The 20,278-nt window shown below is 46.2% G+C and overlaps 1 protein-coding gene and 1 non-coding gene across 4 annotated transcripts; one reads left to right on the top strand and one right to left on the bottom strand.

Annotated features, from left to right (window-relative positions):
- Positions 1 to 601: 601 nt before the first annotated feature.
- On the top strand, positions 602 to 19,917 carry LOC127768225 (uncharacterized). Of its 3 annotated transcripts, XR_008016563.1 has the most exons (3): positions 602 to 1,385; positions 18,348 to 18,413; positions 19,689 to 19,917. XR_008016563.1 is itself a non-coding variant. In XM_052293759.1 (2 exons), exon 1 carries the CDS (start codon positions 679 to 681, stop codon positions 1,381 to 1,383), a length of 705 nt encoding a protein of 234 aa, XP_052149719.1. In that variant the 5' UTR covers positions 602 to 678; the 3' UTR covers positions 1,384 to 1,385; positions 17,190 to 17,505. The 3 variants fall into 3 exon arrangements, 2 of the variants coding, with proteins under 2 accessions (XP_052149719.1, XP_052149718.1); XM_052293759.1 differs by lacking the exons at positions 18,348 to 18,413; positions 19,689 to 19,917 and adding an exon at positions 17,190 to 17,505; XM_052293758.1 differs by lacking the exons at positions 18,348 to 18,413; positions 19,689 to 19,917 and adding an exon at positions 16,007 to 16,398.
- Positions 10,445 to 10,551, bottom strand: LOC127769151 (small nucleolar RNA R71). The gene has a single exon (XR_008016718.1). It is a non-coding gene; the product is annotated as a small nucleolar RNA R71 (small nucleolar RNA).
- Positions 19,918 to 20,278: the final 361 nt, after the last annotated feature.

Raw genomic sequence — 20,278 nt, 5'->3', positions numbered from 1 at the left:
ATAAACAATATTATTTATCTCTACTTTTCTCTTTTCTCCTCATGCTATCTTGTATTTGTGAGGATTGCTGTAGTTAAAGTTTAAGGTGTGTTTAGTTCTTTAGGTGTAAAGTTTTTGAAGTATACGGACGTACATTTGAAGTATTAAACGTAGATTAATAACAAAACAAATTACAGATTCCGCCTATAAACTATGAGACGAATTTATTAAGTTTAATTAATCCATCATTATCAAATATTTACTGTAACATCACATTATCAAATCATATCGTAATTAGGCTCAAAATATTCGTCTCGCAATTTACATGCAAACTATGTAATTAGTTTTTTTTTCATATTTAATGCCCCATACATATATGCAAACTTTTAATGTGACGTTTTTGCCAAAAAAAAAATTTTTTATCTAAACAAAGCCTTATTTTTATTTATATGAGTGATGACCAGTGTAGATCCGACATCCAAAATTCGACTGCTGTGGAAAGTCCAGCAATTAAAAAAAGAAAGTGATCTGCATTTGTTAGTTCACCAGCACTTCACCCACTTTATTTCGCTTCCAAACTGCCCCTGTCCTTTGGCTTTTAAAGCAAATTAAGACCTTTCCTCCTCCAGACTAGTCCAGAGCTTACCAACCCAAACTACCGGAGGAAAGCACATTGCGAGCCTGTCGCACTCGGTGGAAATGGCGCTTGTCGATCCCAAGGCCGGGGAGTCCTCCTCCTCCACCGTCACAGCTCACCACCTGTTCGTCGTTGTGATCGACGGCGTGGAGACGTCCATCCACGAGGGCAGCCTCCAGGCCAGTCTCGGCGGCACGGTCACCATCACCAGCGCGGGGAACCTCTCCGCCAGCGGCGTCCGCAGCGTCGTCGTGCGCGGCGGGGGCGGGGGCAGCGTCAGCTTCACCCTGTGCGGAGACGCGGTCGCCGACGGCGTCGACTCCGCGTCGTTCGTCCGGTGCGGCGCAGCGCGGGCGGAGGGCGCGCGGGCGGTGTCGGTCACGCGGTGCCGCGCCGCGGACTTGGAGCAGGCCGGCAGGGTGTCCCTCGAGCGGTGCAGGGAGGCACGGGTCCGGGGCGGCGGCGCGCTGCGAGCAGCCAGGTGCAGGCGCGCCGACGTGGAGAGCTTCGGCGAGGTGCACCTGGCACGGTGCAAGGGCGCGCGCGTCGACTGGTGCGGCAGCGTGGAGGTCGAGATGTGCAGGGCGGTGGATGTCAGCCGGTGCGGGGCTGTGACCGGCGGACGGTGCAGGGTGGTGAGCGCCGTCGGCTGCGGCAGCGTCGAGGTGGCCCATGCCGTGGTGAACATTCTTGAAGAAGAACAGCCACAAGCAGCACAACATCCCGTCTCTCCATCACACTCCAGTCGATCCAGTGACAGTGAATGAAGGTTAGCACCAGTAAGACTCGGTGAATCTGGTGTTTAGTATATTCGAAATTGCAATCTCATACTGAATTTGCTCCGTAGGTTTTTTCTTCTTAGTTTCATTCACGGTGGATTTGTTTTTAATTAAACTGAATTTGATTTGTCGACTACGGGTAAAAGGTGTAAAATATAAATAGTCTTGACAAGCTGCATCTTAATCTGAACTCGAGTAATACGAATGGAGATAGGATTTTCATTTTTAAATGATAGTTTTCTGCATTCTCTTTCAAATAAAATATTATTTAGGCAATTTCAGTTGCAAGGTTGAAATATCACTGAAGGTTACAAGTTGATTTGTATTGTCGACAAGCTCAAATTACAGAGACTCAATTTTGGATGCTATTTCTGCTCCCAATAGCAACCTGATCTGAATCGTCATCTTTGGGTGTTCTGCACTTCTGCTCTGCCGCCTCTTGCAGTCTTGCCCATTTTTCATTCCCTGCTCCACTGGAATGGGCCATATGCAAGTTACTTCTTCTTGTCGTGCTCAAGAGTCTTGCCTAGTTTCTTCCATTTTCCTTTTTACAGCTTGTCCCAAATCTTTCTACTCCGTACTTCAATTATTTTGCCCCATGCACGTACCGAGTACTCCCAATTCACAAACGAGATCTTTTAGGGAGTTAGCGAGATACTTAAATGTATTAAAAGGTTGATCAATGTGAACCGTTGATCAAAAGAGGGGTAAAGTACACTGGTGGAGAGAGGGGTTGTACTCCCGATTGATAACCCCTGTAGTCTCGGTTTTTCAACATCTTTAGTCCCATAATCCCTGTAGTCTCGGTTTTTCAACATCTTTAATCCGGTTCGTAACATCAACCGGGACTAAAGCTTTTTTTCTTTTCTCATGTTCAATATCTCCAAATCATTATAATAACAAATAACAAATCACAATCGCACCACAAATCACAAATAACAGAAAGCACGAATCATAGATACATAAATCACACATAGTTCACATATAACATATCTCCCAATACCATTCACAAATCACATATCGCACAAATCACAGTCATTCACATCACATTAAGAAGGAAAAAAGAAGAAAAAAAGAAAGAATTTCCCATGCCACCGCTGGGCGGCCCTCCGCGCCTCCGCCGCCTACCGCCGTGGGCCCTCCGCGTGGGCAGCCGCTGCCGCCGGGCCTCCGCACGGGCAGCCGCCGCCTGCCCTCCGCGTGGGCAGCCGCTGCCGCCGGGCCTCCGTACCTCCACGACCTTCCTTCGCGGCGGCCGCCGCCTGCCGCCACCAGGAAGACAGGGTTGAGGGAAAGGGGAGGAGGAGAAGGAGGAAGAGGAGAAGGAGTGATGAGGAGAACGAGTAGAGGGGAAGAAGCTAAGGGATAAGACCGAGGGAGGAGGGACAGACATATGCGCGAAGAGATAATGATCACGCAGCTTGGGGTGAATTTTAGTACTGGGACTAAAGATCTATTTTTAGTCCCGGTTATTTATACCAACCGGGACTAAAAATAATTGGGCCTGACACGACCCAACAACTTCTTCAACCGGGACTAAAAATGATCTTTAGTCCCGGTTGGTAACATCAACCAGGACTAAAGATGCTTTTTAGTCCCGGTTTTCATTGGAACCGGGACTATTGTGGAATTTGGCCGACCGACCAAAGATGGTTTCTCCAGCAGTGGTATGAAATAAAATTATTGTAACATGATGTCGAAACTAGATTTCGGCAATACTAAAAAGGGATAGGGAACAAGCTATGAAAGTGGTTGGATTATGAGACAATGGATTTATACAGGTTCAGGCCTTCTCGATGAGAAGTAATACCCTACTCCTATAGATAAAGGAGTCGGGATTACAAGATACGGACCTTATCCCTTACGGTTTAAGCTCTATAGATATTTTACAATTGTAACCGACTAAAATTACGTGATACTTCCTTGATATACAAGTTAACATAATACCCGAGTCCTATCTTTACATATTCTATTACTATGAGTTACCCCCGATAACTAGTCGGGTAACGCAGCCCTGTGGGTATATGGTACCCATAATCTTCACAGTAGCCCCTGAGAGGCCGAGACCTTCACAGATGATAAGGTAATCTTCTCCCGAGTGGTTTAATAAAAAGATCCGAGTGCTTTAGTCATTTTCGCCACAACTCCCGAGTACCTCAATCATCTCAAGCTGTGAAGGGCTAAAAAAGAAAAATTAAGGTGCATCGACTAGATGCACCTAATTAGTTGTAGCCCCCGACTATGTGATTTGTTGAACAAACTAAACATATATAGTCAAGGAAAAAATAACCAACCGAGTGGTTTCTAATGATTATAGTCATCAAAACGACTAAACCAAATACCAAGCATATGCAGCTTAAATCCCCAAAATAATATGATTTATAGGATATGCCGACTGCTTTTTATACAACATATTAACTCAAAACATTTAGCCTAAGCTTAAATGCTGATTTAAAAAGCTCACTTACATGATAACGATCGGGGTTGGCCAGGGTTCGGCCGGACCCACGGCGGCGCCGATTGCCCTCTTCCCTGGGGGCGAACGGGTGCCGCCGTGGTTTGTCCGAACCCTGGTGGGCTCGGTCGGCCTCTAAATTTTTCACACGTCTACACTAAATTAATTCAAGCAAGACATGATACAATTTTACAGAATTTAAGCAAATTTTAGATGAGTTCATTGAGGCTCGAAATCGATTAGTTCAATAACGTCTACTTCTTCATCGAAAACTTCATTCCACACAAGGAAAATTTTTAAATGTTGGCCTTTTACCTTGAACAAATTATCTAAGTCGTCACGAAGTGTGATAGCTTTGTGTGACGAGGTGTCGATGACGTCGAACGACCCTGTCACACCCGGAGTTTTCCCTTCCCTTAGGTTCCAAATCACTAATAAATGATCTCAAGAATTTGCTTTGGTTAACCAGGAGAAAACCCCAGTTAACAATACATTTAATAATTGGAATTGTCAGGGAGAATTTTTTTCTAATTCTCTTTGCTCTGAAAATCACTAACAGGATTTAAAGAGTAAATATCAGATTACCGGAGGCAATGTTGCTAAGTTAAAAGTGTCAAGTTAATTTTTCTTCCTTTGCCTTTGGTCGTGAATTGTGCCCAATTCACTCGCCTCTCAGTCCGCGGTTTCGTTTTGCATGACGAACCGTATACGTGTCAGTTCGCGGGACCGTTTCCTTTTCTTTCCTAAAACGGCACCGCATTGTTTTTCCTTTTTGGGGAAGTCCTAATCCCCTACTTTCCTTTTTCCTTCCCCTCTCCCCAGCCGGCCGCGCCCTCCCCCTCTCCTTCCGGCGCGCGCGCCCTCCCCCTCCCCTTGCCCGAGTCAGTCTCCTCCCCTCCGTCCTAGTCCTACTCCATCTATGACTCCCCCTTTCCTAATCTAGTCCTCCCCTATTTAAGTGTTCCCTCCCCCAGTTTTTCTTTCTTTTCTGCCCTAGCTGCCCTAGCTGCTGCGCCACCGCCACCCAAGCTAGCCGCCGCCACCGCCCTAGCGTTGTTCCGCCGCTGTCGCCGTCTCCACCATCGTCGCCCTCGCGTCGCCGGTAATCTATTTTCCCCTCTCAATTGAATTGGTTAACCCAATGTCAATTGTTTCCACGTCTAACCTAGCACGTTGTGTCCTCTCTAGCGCCGCCGTCGTCGTCGTGTTCCCTGCCGGTTTTGCTCCCTGCTGAGAACTTCCCTCCTGTTTTTAGGGTTTTGTTCCTGTGTCGTAGTTGGCCGAATCGTCATCGTGGCCGCTGCCGCCGCTGCCGAGCAGCCGCCGCCTAGCCGCTGCCGTGCTGAGCCGCCATCGCTGCCAACTGCCGCGCCGTTGCGCTGCGTGCCTCTGCCGTGCGTCTTTGCCTAGCCGTTGTTTTGTCCCATCGCTCGGTAGTTGAGTTGTCTAGCTGTAGGTGTGTTGATGGTCGTTATTGATCAATTTCGTCTGTCAATATTACCAAAATAAAGGAGAACCAGTTATGCTTGCAATGCATATACAAGTTAGAATAATAATATTCCACTAGTATTAGGTTCACTAATCTTTTGAAGAGAATAACCATAAAGTGGAGGAGAATCAACATCAACTCAGATGATAAATCAATCGGACGATGTCAAGAATCAGACTTATGCATGAGTGGGCCAAGAACTCAGAATTGACACGATGAATTGGGGCAAAATTCACCAGTCTATGAAGTGAAGCAACAGAGGAGGCCGCCAGCCAAAACTTGGGCTGGTTGGTTCGGCCGAACAAGGGGGTTCGGCTGAACCTCCCTCGTCACCGTTGGATGCAGGGCTTCTTCTGGACGGTTGGGATTGATCCCCAATGACGGTTGGAGGGTATTACCGACCATTCCAACCATCACAACCGTCATTACCTGCCTATAAAAGGACTTCCTCTTCTCACTTCACTCACACACCTCAAGCAAGAGCTCTCTCATATTCTCTCAAGTTAGTTTAGTATTCTTAAGCTAGTGGAATAGGAACAGAGTAGAAATCAGGAGTCCGGAAGCCTTCGGAAGAGTTCAGGTATGGCTCTAGGAGCTCTTCTCCTCTCTTTTGTAAGCTTTGTACTTTATTTAGAATACTCTTCTATATACATTTATGGTATTGAAATACTTTCCGAGTATATGAATACCTACTTTACATTATGTTCATGTTATACTGAATATACTGCTAGCTTATCTGGGAGATGCTTTGGTGCGGGTATAATGTTTGCTTATGCAATTACTCTATGTCATGACGATGATATTAGAGTAGTATCTGGTAGTTTAGACGTGGTGTCTAGATTACAGATATCATTATTTGGGGTTATATGCTGCGGATGAGAGGTGGGCCGCTAATGGTGACAGCTCAGTACGGGTATTCCCCACGCATGTATATAGTCCTAAGTTCATTCCCTAGGGAGGGTATTCCTCCGTATTTAGCCCCAGTTGTATGGTCATGACGGGCTGTCGTAAGGAACTCGGCAGTCAGGGGTGGCTTCTCAAAGTACCAGGAGGGCATCAGATAGAATTATTAGCTAGTATGTCGGTTAACTAGAATGTATGTATACTATGTATACTAGAAGTATAGGAATAGATTTTCTTTCTCTTTTCTTTCCACTTAGCTTAGATAATATATCATGAGAATGAGTAGTTAATGCTTGTGTGTCACTCTACCCTAGGATTATCTTAACCCCTACTTAGAATATGATTATCACAAGTAATATATAAATTATTAGTCAAGTTCTCTCTACATGATCTTCCCACGGGATAAAATAAATACATGTCACGCCCGGAAATTCACTAATAATTTCTGAACTAATTTTTGCATAAAATCCTCGTCCAGGAATCAGCCGAGGTACACAAACTGACAATTTAATATACAAATCCATCATAATAATAACGTTACATACTTACAAAAGAAAAGAAAAACAACAGCAGCGGAATAACGGTCTAGCGATGGCTTCAGCTCCACTCCCACAGGCAGCTCAACTGGGGTATAAGCCAAACGTCTTCTCCTTCTGGATCCTTTTTCTTCAACTGAGGTTGATTGATTATTGCAAGAATGAGCATATGACATACTCAACAAGCCACACAGCAAATATGCAAGTGCACAAGGATACCAAAGGATGGCATAATATAGTCTCATTTGCGAAAGCAGCATTTAGCAAAGAGTTAAGAGTAGTAAAACAGTAGAGTAATTAATCAGAAATTTTAATCAACACTGAACAGCACACCCATGCTGCACAGGCCCAACCATCCTGAACAACCATACCCGGCTGTACAGATCTAACTCCAAACCAGGAGCCAAACAAATTATTACCAGTTATAGCATTAATAATTATTGTGAGAGGTGTTAGACTAATCACGAAAAACATTGCTCAACTCGCCCATAACCGCGGGCACGGCTATTCGAATAGTTTTACTCTGGCCAGAGATGTACCAATGTACCCACAAGACACAGCCTCAACATCATGTCTACCATGCGTTGCGATACTGGAAAGTACCCGAATAGAGGCTGTGACAATACCCTCTGCACAACATAACTCACCACAGTGCACCATTCCTGGATCATAATCACCCCCTCTATAAATATAACTAGAGGCATGGACTCCCCAGCGACCCCCACGGACTTCTCACCGCTTCTCAGTCTGGTACCCCGCAATGAATCATGCTGTACAAAAGGTAAAGCCGTTGCCCACGCTGGCTTGTGGTTGGCACGGTTAATGTTTCACAACAGTAGCTCGCGAACCGGTCCTTAATTGTCATGAGCACGACCTTCAAAACCATGTGCTCACAACCCACCATTTACAAGTTTTAATTATCAATTAATTATCATAACACGATTAACCATCGTGAGCTACCATTAAATATAATCATAAATAATAATGTAGTATGATTCATCCCATTAATGAGCTAATGTTTCTAAGCATGGCTAAGCAATTATATAGATAGCATTTAGCTGAACCAAACCAATATATAAGGTTCTAGCTAATCAAATTATAACCCATAGGAAAATAAAGTCATCTTCGGCCATTAATTAATTGGGAAAGGCTCACCACCTGATGACATTCGAAAATAATGCATAAGTTGAAATAAAACAATAGCTTTAAACGGGTTCAACATGCTCAAAGGGTTGTTTGGGATCTGTGTGACTTGCCTTGCAATAATCGGTCTTCAATTAATCTTCTTGAGCACTTCCGACGCACGCACGAACCTTCACAACGATGGAAACGACAAGCTAACACGCAAAACGAAGAAAAAGACTAATAAAAACCAAATAAACAGTACAAAAACAAGCATAAACAGTACATGTGGATATTTTTAACATGTAGATCATGATTTTAGATGAATTTAGCAACTTGAACCAGTCGAATCCGAGTTACGATGATTTAGTTATGAATTTCCGAAGATTTAATCTATTAGAAAAACAGGAAAAAGAAAAACGATGATGACATCATGATGACCTCATCAATGGCCGGACCAAGATGGCGACCTTGCCGGAGATTGGATGGTCGGCTGCGACTTTGAAGGACATGTACACGTAGAGGACGACGAGACGAACCCAACGGTACTCACCCTCGAACCAAACGACGAACGACGACGGCCGGTGACGGGGTCTAGCGGCGGCGCGGCTTCGGTCGACGGCGGCGACGGGGCTCCGGTGACCGGCGACAGCGGGGGGTCAGGCGGCCGGGCTTCTCCACCCTCCCGCGCACCTAACGGTGGTGACGGCGACCGGCGGCGACGACGGAGGCGGCGGCGCGACGCGGATGGAGCTCGGCCGGTGACGATGGCGGGGTGAAGCACGTGGCGGCGGCGGCGCTACGAGGCACGGGAGATCATGGGAGAGGGGGCAAACGAAAGAGGAGGACTAGGGGGTCCTATTTATAGTCTTGGATTGAAGAGATCGGACTCCTCCCGCAAGAAATCGCTCCGGGAAAACAAAAACTCGGTTTTGGAGATAAACTCAAAACGAGTTCGATTCGGATAAAATACTCAATGATTTGCTCCGATTTTTGGGGGTAAGGGTAGAGGAAGATGAGAGGATAAAAACCCCTCAAAAAACGGAAGAAAAGGGGAGAGATTGGGGCGGATTCGGCGCGGCAAGGCGGCTCGGCATGGCAGCCGACTCGGCTCGGCTGGCGGCTGGAGCTTGAAGACGCACTGTAGCGACAGGGAGGTTAAGTAGACTTCTTGCCGGGCTTTTCTTTTCTCAGCCTGATTAGAAGAGGGAGCAAACCGGACTTTGGCTGAGAGAAGAAGAGAGGATGCAGGCTCGGGTTGGGCCGGTGGAAGAGAGAGGAAGGAAAGGAATGGGCCGGATTCAGCCCAAGACAAGGGAGGAGAATTTTTATTACTTTTCCAATTAAAATATCACTTAAATGATCTTTGAATTGTTAAAAATACTTCCAATGCTCAAATAATTTCAAGAAAAATCCTGAAAATACTTGGACACTCAAAGTACTTAAAAAAATTATAATTAGACCATTTAATGATTAATTTAATATGTGGGTAATTACTGAAATGCTCTTTGTATGATTAAAATTAGGAATTGAGCTCCGAAAAATCCGAGAATATTCCAGAGAGTATAATTAACCATGGAGAATTTAATAAAAATTAAATCCATCCATGCTTTATATTTAGGAAATTTTATTTCCCACATGTAACTTCACTTGTAAATTAATGAACATTTAATATAAATTCGAATATAATTTATTAAATAATTTATAAATCCTGAAACAAAAATCAGGATGTGACAATACAATACCCTTGGAATACTCTCGGGTGAAATGCTACAATGGTATATCTGTGCGCTTGCGGATGAACTTTGTAACCATAATATACCAGGAGTATTTCTGCGCCATTGCTGGGAATTATATTTCTAGTACTGTCGTTTAGAAATACCAACAAGCATTTCTGGCGCCGTTGCTGGGGAAGATTCATAATAGAGATTACATGAACTAATACTTTATATTTACCTCTGTATAATCACTGCCCTTTGCAGGCTAACCTTGGTTGTTTTCACTTTTGTTGTGAAAATAGGGTAGTGCATGACTGGTTTCAACTTGGCGGAAAACTTCAAAGAAAATCCAGAAGCTTTCTTCCGGAGCGTCAGGCCGCGATTCGTTGCTCCGCAGAAAACTCTACTGACAAAAAATCTAGCCGTACCAGCGCCACAGATTTTCAAGACTATGGCTGACAAGACCCTCCGCGAATTCGCTGCTCCCTCTGCTGGCAATGTGGCCATTGGGCCGCAGATCAACATGGGAGACGTTGATTTCGACTTGAAGTCCAGCCTCATCATGATGGCGCAGGCTTGCCCGTTCTGTGGCGAGCCTAACGAGGATGCCAATGCTCATCTGCAGCAGTTCGTAGAGATCTGTATCACGTACACTATAAAGGGTATAAAGGGTGTCAGTCCAGACGCCGTCAGGCTGCGGCTGTTCCTGTTCTTCCTTCTCGGGAAAAGAAAGCAGTGGTTTTATGCCAACCGTGCTGTTGTCAACACCTGGGACAAATGCTCTATGGCATTCCTCTCGAAGTTCTTTCCGATGGGCAAAACCAATGCCCTTGGTGGAAGGATTTCCAGTTTCCAGCTGACAAGGGTTGAGTCCATTCCTGAAGCATGGGAACGACTTCAGGAGTATGTGGTCGTCTGTCCTCATCATGGGATGGACGGCTGGCTGATTCTGCAGAATTTCTATAATGGACTCACTCCAATGTCCCGTGACCACCTGGACGCGGCAACTGGAGGATCGTTCTTCTCTAAGGTGGTTCGAGGAGCCGTTGATTTAATAGAGAAGATGGTCTCCAATATGGGTTGGAGCGAGGAACGACTCCAAACCCATCAGCGAGGTATGTGCTTTGTCAAGGAAACGGAACTACTCGCTGCCAAGCTGGACCTCCTCATGAAACGACTGGACGACCATGACAAACGGCCACAAGGCACCATCAAGGCCTTGGACTCACACGTCACGTGTGAGGTCTGTGGTGGCACGGGTCACTCGGGGAACGACTGCCTAGAAACCCGTGAGGATGCGATGTACATGGGCAACAACAACAACGGGAATCGTCCAAAAGGAGGTTAGGGGTGGAACTAGACACGCCCATACTATCAAGGAGGAAACAACAACGGTAACTTCTATAACCAACCCTCCTTAAAGGATCTCATTTTTGCGCAAGCTAAAACCACTTATGCTTTAAGCAAAAAGCTAGCTGCCAATGACAAGATCCTAGAGAACATCAATGTTAAGCTAGATGGCTTCGCTTCTACTTTTCAAAACCAGCTGAGCTTCATTAAAATGATAGAAACCCAGCTAGCTCAATTGGCTTCTTTAGTCCCTGCAACTGAAACTGGGAGGATTCCGGAGCAGACCGACTCCTCCATTGAAAATGTCACGGCGATCACGACGAGAGGAGGTAAGTCCACTCGTGATCCGCCATATCCTAACCCTGCAAGAACTAATCGGGTTGCCAGAGAAGCGCCATCGAGTGACTCGGCTGACAAAGAGGTTCAGCCAGAAAAGGCCGTGCCGCAGGAATACTGTGACACACGATTGCTGCCGTTTCGTCAACGGAGTAGGAAACCGTCAGTGGACGAGCAGTTCGCTCGCTTTGTTGAAGTAATCCAGAAGATTCACATCAACGTGCCGTTGGATGCTATGCAAGTGCCAACATATGCCCGTTATCTTAAGGATATCCTCAACAACAAGAGACCGCATCCAACAATGGAGGTGGTTAAGCTGACGGAGCAGTGCAGCAACGTCATACTCCACAAGCTCCCAGAAAAGAAGAAGGATCCGGGGTGTCCTACGATCACCTGCTTGATCGGGGCACAGCAGTTCGACCAAGTCCTGTGTGATCTCGGAGCTATTGTCAGCGTCATGCCAAAGAACGTCTTTGATAAGCTCAACTTCACGGTGTTGGCACCAACATCGATGCACCTACAACTGGCTGACTCGTCAGTCCGTTACCCGGCGGGGATTGCAGAGGATATGCCAGTCAAGATATGGGATTTCTTCATCCTGGTTGACTTCGTGGTGCTGGATATGGACAATGGAAAAGAGACGCCGCTCATCCTGGGGCGTCCGTTCCTTAGCACCGCAGGAGCCAACATTGACGTGGAAACGAGAAGTATCCGTTTCCATATCAACGGGAAGGAGGAAAAGTTTTAGTTTCAGCCAAGGACTGAACAATGCTCCATGGTCAGAATAAAGTACGGGCCAAATCCGCAGAATATTCAAGTGGTCGAAGTGGAGCCACCCAAGATGGATAGCCTGGTAAAGTTCATGCAGAATTTCCTGGAAAAGGAAACAACGATGCCCACGAACCATTATTGGAAGATACTGGTAAAATTAAGTACACTGGCCGAGAAGCTAGAGCAGTCGAAGCCGTCTTCCGCACCAAAACCAAAGAAGGTGTGGAAAGAAAAGCCAAAGACGCCCACTCCATTACCTCCGGAGACAGGTGGAAAATCCGCGCACTGAACTGAAAGGAGATACGGTCTTGCACGTGGTACGGTCTTGCACGTCGGACTTAAAATGATGCGACCTTCACCAACAGATAAATTGGTATGTATCCGCATATTTGTTTTCAACAATTTAAATTTTTGCATCATCACATGTTTGAATTTCATAATTGCATTTAGGATTTTCAGAATTTTGAGGAAATTCTTCCAATGAATTTTTCAGAACAAACCAAAATAAAATTTTCAACGAAAATTCATTGTGCCACGACCACACTGACTGTTGGAACCCAACGGCCGAAGGTGGGGCCGGTTGAGCCCACCAGGGGTTCGATCGGCTGCCTCCCTTTTTTGAGGCAATGGCTAGTGGGCCCCACATGTCAGTTTTGACCGTTGTGGGTGCACTACTTAAGCCAACCGGCCGGGAGAGGGGAATCCACCCCATTTCAGCACATTTTCATTCCCTCTCCAAAGTTTTCCCTCAAGTTCATTCAAATTCAAATACTTAGCTGCATATATACAAGTTGCTTTGGTGAAACTAACCGGCGGGTGAAACTCTTGCTATTCTAACCCCCGCCGAGTTAGACCATTCTTGCTCCATTGTGCAGAATGAGGAGGCGGCTGCCTCGTCTATTCAAGGGGTCCGGCTCTTCGTCAAGTCAATCATGATGAGTCTAGCGGTTGTTCATCAGCTGATGTCTCGATGGAAGATGCCGAAGCTCCACGATGTCTCCTAAACGACGCCGACCTCGACCTTGTTGACGATCAGGAAAGACAAGCCTACTACATGCTAAGCGACCGGGAGTATGCTCACACGCGAGAATACTCTCCGGAGCTGCTGAAAAAGATAGGAATGGATGTTGATTTTCGTGCTATTTGGAAAGCTGTTGGTTGGCAGAGATTTGTTGTGGTAGATGAGCATGGTTCTCGTTTGCTTACTTTGCAATTTCTGTGCACTTTGAAAGAAATAGAAGATGGAATTTCCTTTCGCTTTTTCCATAAAGAGTATACACTTACATGGAAAGGATTGAGTACACTTTTTGGCTTTCACGATTCATGTAAAATCGATCTCTAGAAAGGAATTTCTAGGTTTGAGAAAAATAGGTTTTGGGAAGGTATTTCTGGTGCTCCAATTTGTAAGAAACCTAGGACAAATGATATCCATAATCCTATAGTTAGGCTCATGCACAAGTGGATTGCTCTGAGTTTGTTTCCTAGAGGTGATCTTAGACCCATTAGGGGGGATGAATTAATTATCATGTTTGCTATGGTTAGAAAAATCAAAATTGCTCCTGTGAAATGTATGATAAGGGAATGTTTAGAAAGTATAAGATTTTCTGCTCCTATTGAGTGCATTTCTCTGATTACTCGGATAGCGAAAGTGCTAGGGGTCGTTAGTGACCAAATCGCTTTCATCTCAGCCGCTCGTCCCTGTATTGATGAGAACTATCTAGTGCATGGGCATATTCTTAAACATGGAGTAGACGGATCTTTGATATACTTTTACCCCGGTTGTACAAATGTGTCACGCCCCAAAACGACCCTAAAATACATCCTTTAAATTATGCCTAGAATAATTAAAATCCTAGTGAAAAGCCTCCAAAAATTAAAATGTGCAAAGTTAAAAGTCAAAAAAGGCTTGGAGGATTTTTGTATATTTCCTAAAAGCCTAAAATGTGTAAATAAATTTTAGTGGAATTTTCAGAGCACAAATAATAATTATCAAGAAATAAACAAAGTTGAAAAGGTTTTATAAAAAGAAAACCCCTAAAAATCCTCCTTCCCTCTCTTGGGCCGAATCCGGCCCATCTCCCTCCTCTCTCTTCTTCCCCGCGGCCCACTCGGCTTCTCCCTGCACGTGCAGCCGCTGACGGACGGGCCCGCCCGCCACCCTCGCTGACGGGTGGGGCACACCCATCATCCCCTTCCTCCCACCGCATGCACCGCTCCCTCCGCCCGCGCCTAGCGCCCCCGCCGCCGCCAAATCCGCCGCGCTCCGCCGCTCCCGTTCAAAATTGAATGGGGGAAATATTTCCCCCGATTCCCTCTCCCTTTCCCCCCATTTTCCCCTCTCTCTCTCTTTTTATTTCGGATGGAAGCCCCCCACTAATCCCGCCGGCGCCATTAATGGCGGCAGGGTCTCCCGCGCCGGTTTCCTCCCCCGCTGTAACGTCCTGATTTTCGTTTCAGGATTTATAAATTATTTAATAAATTATTATTAGAATTTATATTAAATGTTCATTAATTTACAAGTGAAGTTAAATGTGGGAAATAAAATTTCCTAAATATAAAGCATGGATGGATTTAATTTTTATTAAATCCTCCATGGTTAATTATACTCTTTGGAATTTTCTCGGATTTTTCGGAGCTCAATTCTTAATTTTAATCATACAAAAAACATTTCAGTAATTATCCACATATTAAATTAATCATTAAATGGTCTGATTATAATTTTGTTAAATACTTTGAGGGTCCAAGTATTTTCAAGATTTTTCTTGAAATTATTTGAGCAATAGAAGTATTTTTAACAATTCAAAGATCATTTCAGTGATTAATTTAATTGGAAAAGTAATTAAAATTCACCTTTTCCTTTTTGGGCCAAATTAGGAAAAGTCCTCTCACTCTCGGCCCAGTCTCCTCTCAGCCTGCAGTCCTTTCCCTCTCTTTCCCGAAGTCTGCTTTTTGTCCCTCCTTTAAGTAGTCCTTGGAAGTAGAAGCCCAGCCGAAAGTCTAATTTGCCTCCCCGTATACTCTTCATCTTCAAGCTTGGACAGAAGCCCGAGCTGCCGTCCTGTACCTGTGCAGCCGCCGCTTCCTCCACCAAATCCGCCGCATCCCGTGCTCCGTTTGCAAAATTAGTTGAGGGGAAATATTCCTCTTATCCTCCTCTATCCTTTCCCCCAAGAATCGCACTTTATCCCGAAGAAATCAACGCGGAATCGAATTCGTTTTCGAGTTTATCTCTCCAACTAACCCTCGGATTTTCCGGCTCAAATCCTCTCGTTTGGAGTCCGATCTCTCTAATCCAAGCCTATAAATAGCATCCCCTTGGCGTCCTCTTTCGGTTGCACCAACTCCCGAGCCTTCTCGTCCCCCGTAGCGCCGCCGCCACGCCGTCCAAGCCGCCGCCGCCGCCGGCCGACGTCCAGCCGTGCCGCGCCGTCGCGTTAGCAGTCGCCGCCGCTTCCCGTCGTCGCCATTAGGTGCGCACGGAGGCGGGGAACCTCGGCCGCCCCCTCGCCGCCATTGCCGGTCACCGGAGAGCCGCCGCCGACGACGACCCGAGCCGTGCCGCCGCTAGAGCTCGCCGCCGGCCACCATTCGTCGTCGTCCATCGCGTTTGCTAGTACCGGTGAGTTCGCGTCGTCGTCCTCTACGTGTAGATGCCTTTAGATAGCCCTGCCGACCACTCTATCGCCGGCGAGGTCATCGCTGCCGGCGATGATGATGTCAGCATGACGTCATATTTCCTTTTTCCAGTTTTTTTTCTAGATGCAAATAGATTAAAACTTCAGAAATTCATAACTAATTCATCGTAACTCCGATTTGAGTGGTTCAAGTTGCTAAATTTTTCTAAAATCGAGATCTACATGTTAAAAGTATCCACATGTACTGTTTATGCATGTTTTTGTACTGTTTTGTTGATTTTGTTCTTTCGTTTTAGTTTCCGACGTTCCGGAGGAGAGCGTTTTCGTTGAGGAAGGTTTAGAAGCGTTTGATGAAGCTCAAGGCAAGCCACACAGATCCCAAACGACCCTTTGAGCATGTTGAACCCATTTAAAGCTAATGTTTTATTTCAACTTATGCATTATTTTCGAATGTCATCGGGTGGTGAGCCTTTCCCAATTAATTATTGGCCGAAGATGACTTTATTTTCCTATGTGTTATAATTCGATTAGCTAGAACCTTATATATTGGTTTGGTTCAGCTAAATACTATATATATATAATTGCTTAGCCATGCTTAGAAACATTAGCTCATTAATGGGGTGAATCATATTACATTATTACTTATGGTTAGATTTAAATGTAGCTCACGATGGTTAATCGTGTTATGATAATTAATTGATAATTAAAACTTGTCAATGGTGGGTTGTGAGCACATGGTTTTGAAGGTCGTGCTCATGGCAATTAAGGACCGGTTCGCGAGCTACTATTGTGAAACATTAACCGTACCAACCACAAGCCAGCGTGGGCAACGGCTTTATCTTTTGTATAGCATGGTTCATTACGGAGTGCCAGACTAAGAAGCGGCGAGAAGTCCGTAGGGTCGCTGGGGAGTCCATGCCTCTGGTTTTTGAGGGGGTGATTATGATCCAGGAATGGTACACTATGGTGAGTTGTGTTTTACGAAGGGTATTGTCACGATTTCCCCCTTTGCAGTGCCGTGGTGGTACTTCGGGGCATGGCAACATGTGTGGAATCGTGTCTTGTGGGTACAGTAGTACACCTCTGGCCAGAGTAAAACTATTCGAATAGCCATGCCCGCGGTTATGGGCGGGTTGAGCAATGTTTTTTGTGATTAGTCTCACACCTCTCACAAATAATTATTGATGCAATAACTGGTAATAATTTGTTTAGCTCCTGGTTTGGAGTTAGATCTGTACAGCCGGGTACGGTTGTTCAGGATGGTTGGGCCTGTGCAGCATTGGGGTGCTGTTCAGTGTTGATTAAAATTGATGATTAATTACTCTACTGTTTTACTTCTCCTAAATGTTTGCTAAATGCTGCTTTTACAAATGAGCCTATACTATGCCATCCTTTGGTATCCTTGTGCACTTGCATATTTGCTGTGTGGCTTGTTGAGTATGTCATATGCTCATTTTTGCAATAATCAATCAACCTCAGTTGAAGAAAAAGGATCTAGAAGAAGAAGACATTTGGCTTATACCCCAGTTGAGCTGCCTGTGGGAGTGGAGCTGAAGCCATCGCTAGACCGTTATTCCGCTGCTGCTTTCTTTTCTTTTGTAAGTATGTAACGTTATTATTATGATGGATTTGTATATTGAATTGTCAGTTTGTGTACCTCGGCTGATTCCTAGACGAGGGTTTTATGCACAAATAAGTTCGGAAATTACTAGTGAATTTCCGGGCGTGACACCCGCCGGCCGCACTCTCTCACTCCCAACCCTATATAAACCCTCCCCGCACTTCCCTCGTCCGTTTCCGCCACTCGCCGCCCTTTTTCCCCGTCGGAATCGAGCTCGCGCCATTGTCCTCTCTCTCCGCCGTTGCTGTCGACCTTTGGCTGGGCCTAGCCGCTCGCCGGGACCATCCCCCACCTCGGCGTCGTCTCCTCCGGCTTCGCCGCACCGTCGCCGACCTCGTCCACCCCTCCATTTCGGTCGCCGACCGCCGGAACGCCGGCGACCCCGTCGACTCGAGCCGCACCACCGCCTCCCTCCACTTCGGCCGCCTCCTCCGTCGCTGTCGTCACTCCGGGGTGAGCCGTGGACCGCCGCCTCTTTCCCCCTTCCCTTCCCCTCTCTTGGCCGCCGCTCCACCGCGCCTATGGCCACCGCCGGCGACCATCAGGGCGCGGGCGCCTCCTCACGCCGGCCGCGACGACGTGGCCGCCTCTGGGCGCACCGTGTGGCCGCCGCGTGGGGCCTGGCCGTCAGCCCCCCGTGCCCTCGGGTGCGGCTGACGCGTGGGGCCCCCGGCGCCGGCTGGTGAGCCACGGGTGCACCCGGTCCACCGTGGACCGAGGGGCTGCCGCGTGGGGCCCACCACTCCCATGGACCCGGCCCGCGCGCTCCCTCCCCTCGGCTGACGCAATAAACCCTATTTTTTTAATTAAAATTTAAATGAAGAAATTCGCAAATATTTACATTAAGAGCATATAAACTTCAAATGGCCATATCTTGGCCTTTTGAACTCAGAATTGGACCGTTCAAGTCTCTAATTTTTCCTTAAGAAGTCAAGAACCTATTTTTGTGCTTTGTTTCTGCTTGTTATATGGAGTTTATTAGAGTAAAAGCCTTTTTCTTTCTGTTGGTCGTGTAGACGCTGCAGCTTCGGAAGATCCGCTCTACGTGGAGGTTGAAGCCAACGTTTGGGAAAGCGAGCAAGGCAAGTCACATCATCCTTGAGCATATTGAATCCCAGTTTATAAAACTATTTTGGTTTAAATTATTGCATTATCGTTTTATTTAAATTCCCGCGTTATCACTGTTTTATTTAGCCATGCCTATTTACCTTTGTTATGACCTTATTGTTATTGCTATTGTTATTTATTACCTTGTTCACCCTAGGATAAACAAAACCCCCAACTAGTGGGTACCCTATTCATGGTTCCACGAGCATGAATTTAGGTAGATGCCTCGCTGATTAATTAGGCAACCATTAGGTGATTTTATAACTTTAGACTTTGGGAATTCTCATATCATTTGGACATTATGGAATGGTTGGCTTATGTTGGAATTGGACACACACCTCCCCCTCTATTCAAAACCCCTAAAATGGTTTTAGGCTGGACTCGAGGTGCATGGTTTTGATAGTAGCACCTCGGCCACTATAAGGACCGGTCTTCGGGCCTCTATTGCAAAGCACTACCGTACTTCCACATGTCTAGTGGGTAAGGCTTAGTTCGTGGCTCAGTCTGGTCATGGGCAAAAGTACACGGATAGGGATGGACGAAGTCGGGGCTCGATGGACATCTTTAGGGCAAATTAAGGCTACACGAGCTGCGGCCCGGTAGTCGAGATGTCATGGCACATGGCCGGTGTTCTGCTGCTAGGGGCTCAACCTTGGTTACCTGTCTCGGGAATCTTGGCCGTAGCCAGAGTTGGGTCGGTAGTCTTGTTTATGGCTAGGATGGGTTGGGAACTATGTCACGTCTTTCGTCGGTATGCCATGGTGGTATGTGGCACGTGGTTACACATGAGAAAGATGTGTCTTGTGGGTAAAGATGTACACCTCTGATCAGAGTATAATCTATTCGAATAGCCGCGCCCTCGGTTATGGGCAAGCCTAGCAATGTACCCAAGTTAGTGGTTTAATTCTTAATACATGCTTAACAACTAAAATGTGGTATGGTTGGCCTGGGTTGACTTGGGACGAGCTAGGACCCAGGTCGGGTTGTCAGTTCGGTCTAAATCATCGAAGGCCTTGGGTTAAGGCAGGTTCGTGCGGGTACACGGCCTTGATTATAACATTGTGTAGCTCTAGAATCGTCTTTACAAAATAGCTTTGGGCAACTAAGTGACTTTTAAATGCTGTTTACTGCAAACCCTAACCCCTTTATTATAACTCCCTTGTACTCCTTTGCATTTATTCTGCATTCGTGGGTGTGTCTTGCTGAGTAGGTGGTTGTACTCAATCTTGCTCAATTTTTCCCCAACCCAGAAGAGTTCCTGGAGGATGAAGGCTTTGGTGTCTAGCTCGTGCTTGCCTTCAAGTGCCTGTGGTCGTCGCCCTAGTCTTCCGCTGTTTCTCATTTATCTTCGTGTGTGCTGGGCCTTCATCGCCCATGTAATAAATTAACTATTTACGCTTCCGCTTGTTAAACTCTGAATTATATCAACTTTTGGTGTACCTTGCCTCCTGGGACAAGGAGTAATACACGCATGTATGGAATGCCCGCTGGGTTAATTCCGGTCATGACAAAATGAAATCCCGTTGCCAAATGCGGGGTATCATTTGTACAACTGCCGTGAGCTAACCATTCCTCTGCAAACCATAGAAGAATCTCATGCAGGTGGAGTATACAGGGACACGCACAACATGGCAAGGAACGAACGACAAAGTTCATCATCCTCAACACCCGTGCAGATATATGAGGCAGGTTGGGAACCAACTGGGGATGCACCCGGATGGACCCAAGCTCCACGCCACAACATCGGTGTCTCAAGCTGGGCAAGTGCCAGTGAGGACCGGTGGCATGCGCCTCATGACATATAGTGGGGGGACAACCAACCTCCCAGATCAAGTGGAGT

The sequence above is a fragment of the Oryza glaberrima genome, chromosome 3, assembly GCF_000147395.1.
Source record: "Oryza glaberrima chromosome 3, OglaRS2, whole genome shotgun sequence".
In the NCBI taxonomy this organism is placed as follows: domain Eukaryota; kingdom Viridiplantae; phylum Streptophyta; class Magnoliopsida; order Poales; family Poaceae; genus Oryza; species Oryza glaberrima.
This window is presented reverse-complemented; position numbering and strand designations above follow the sequence as displayed.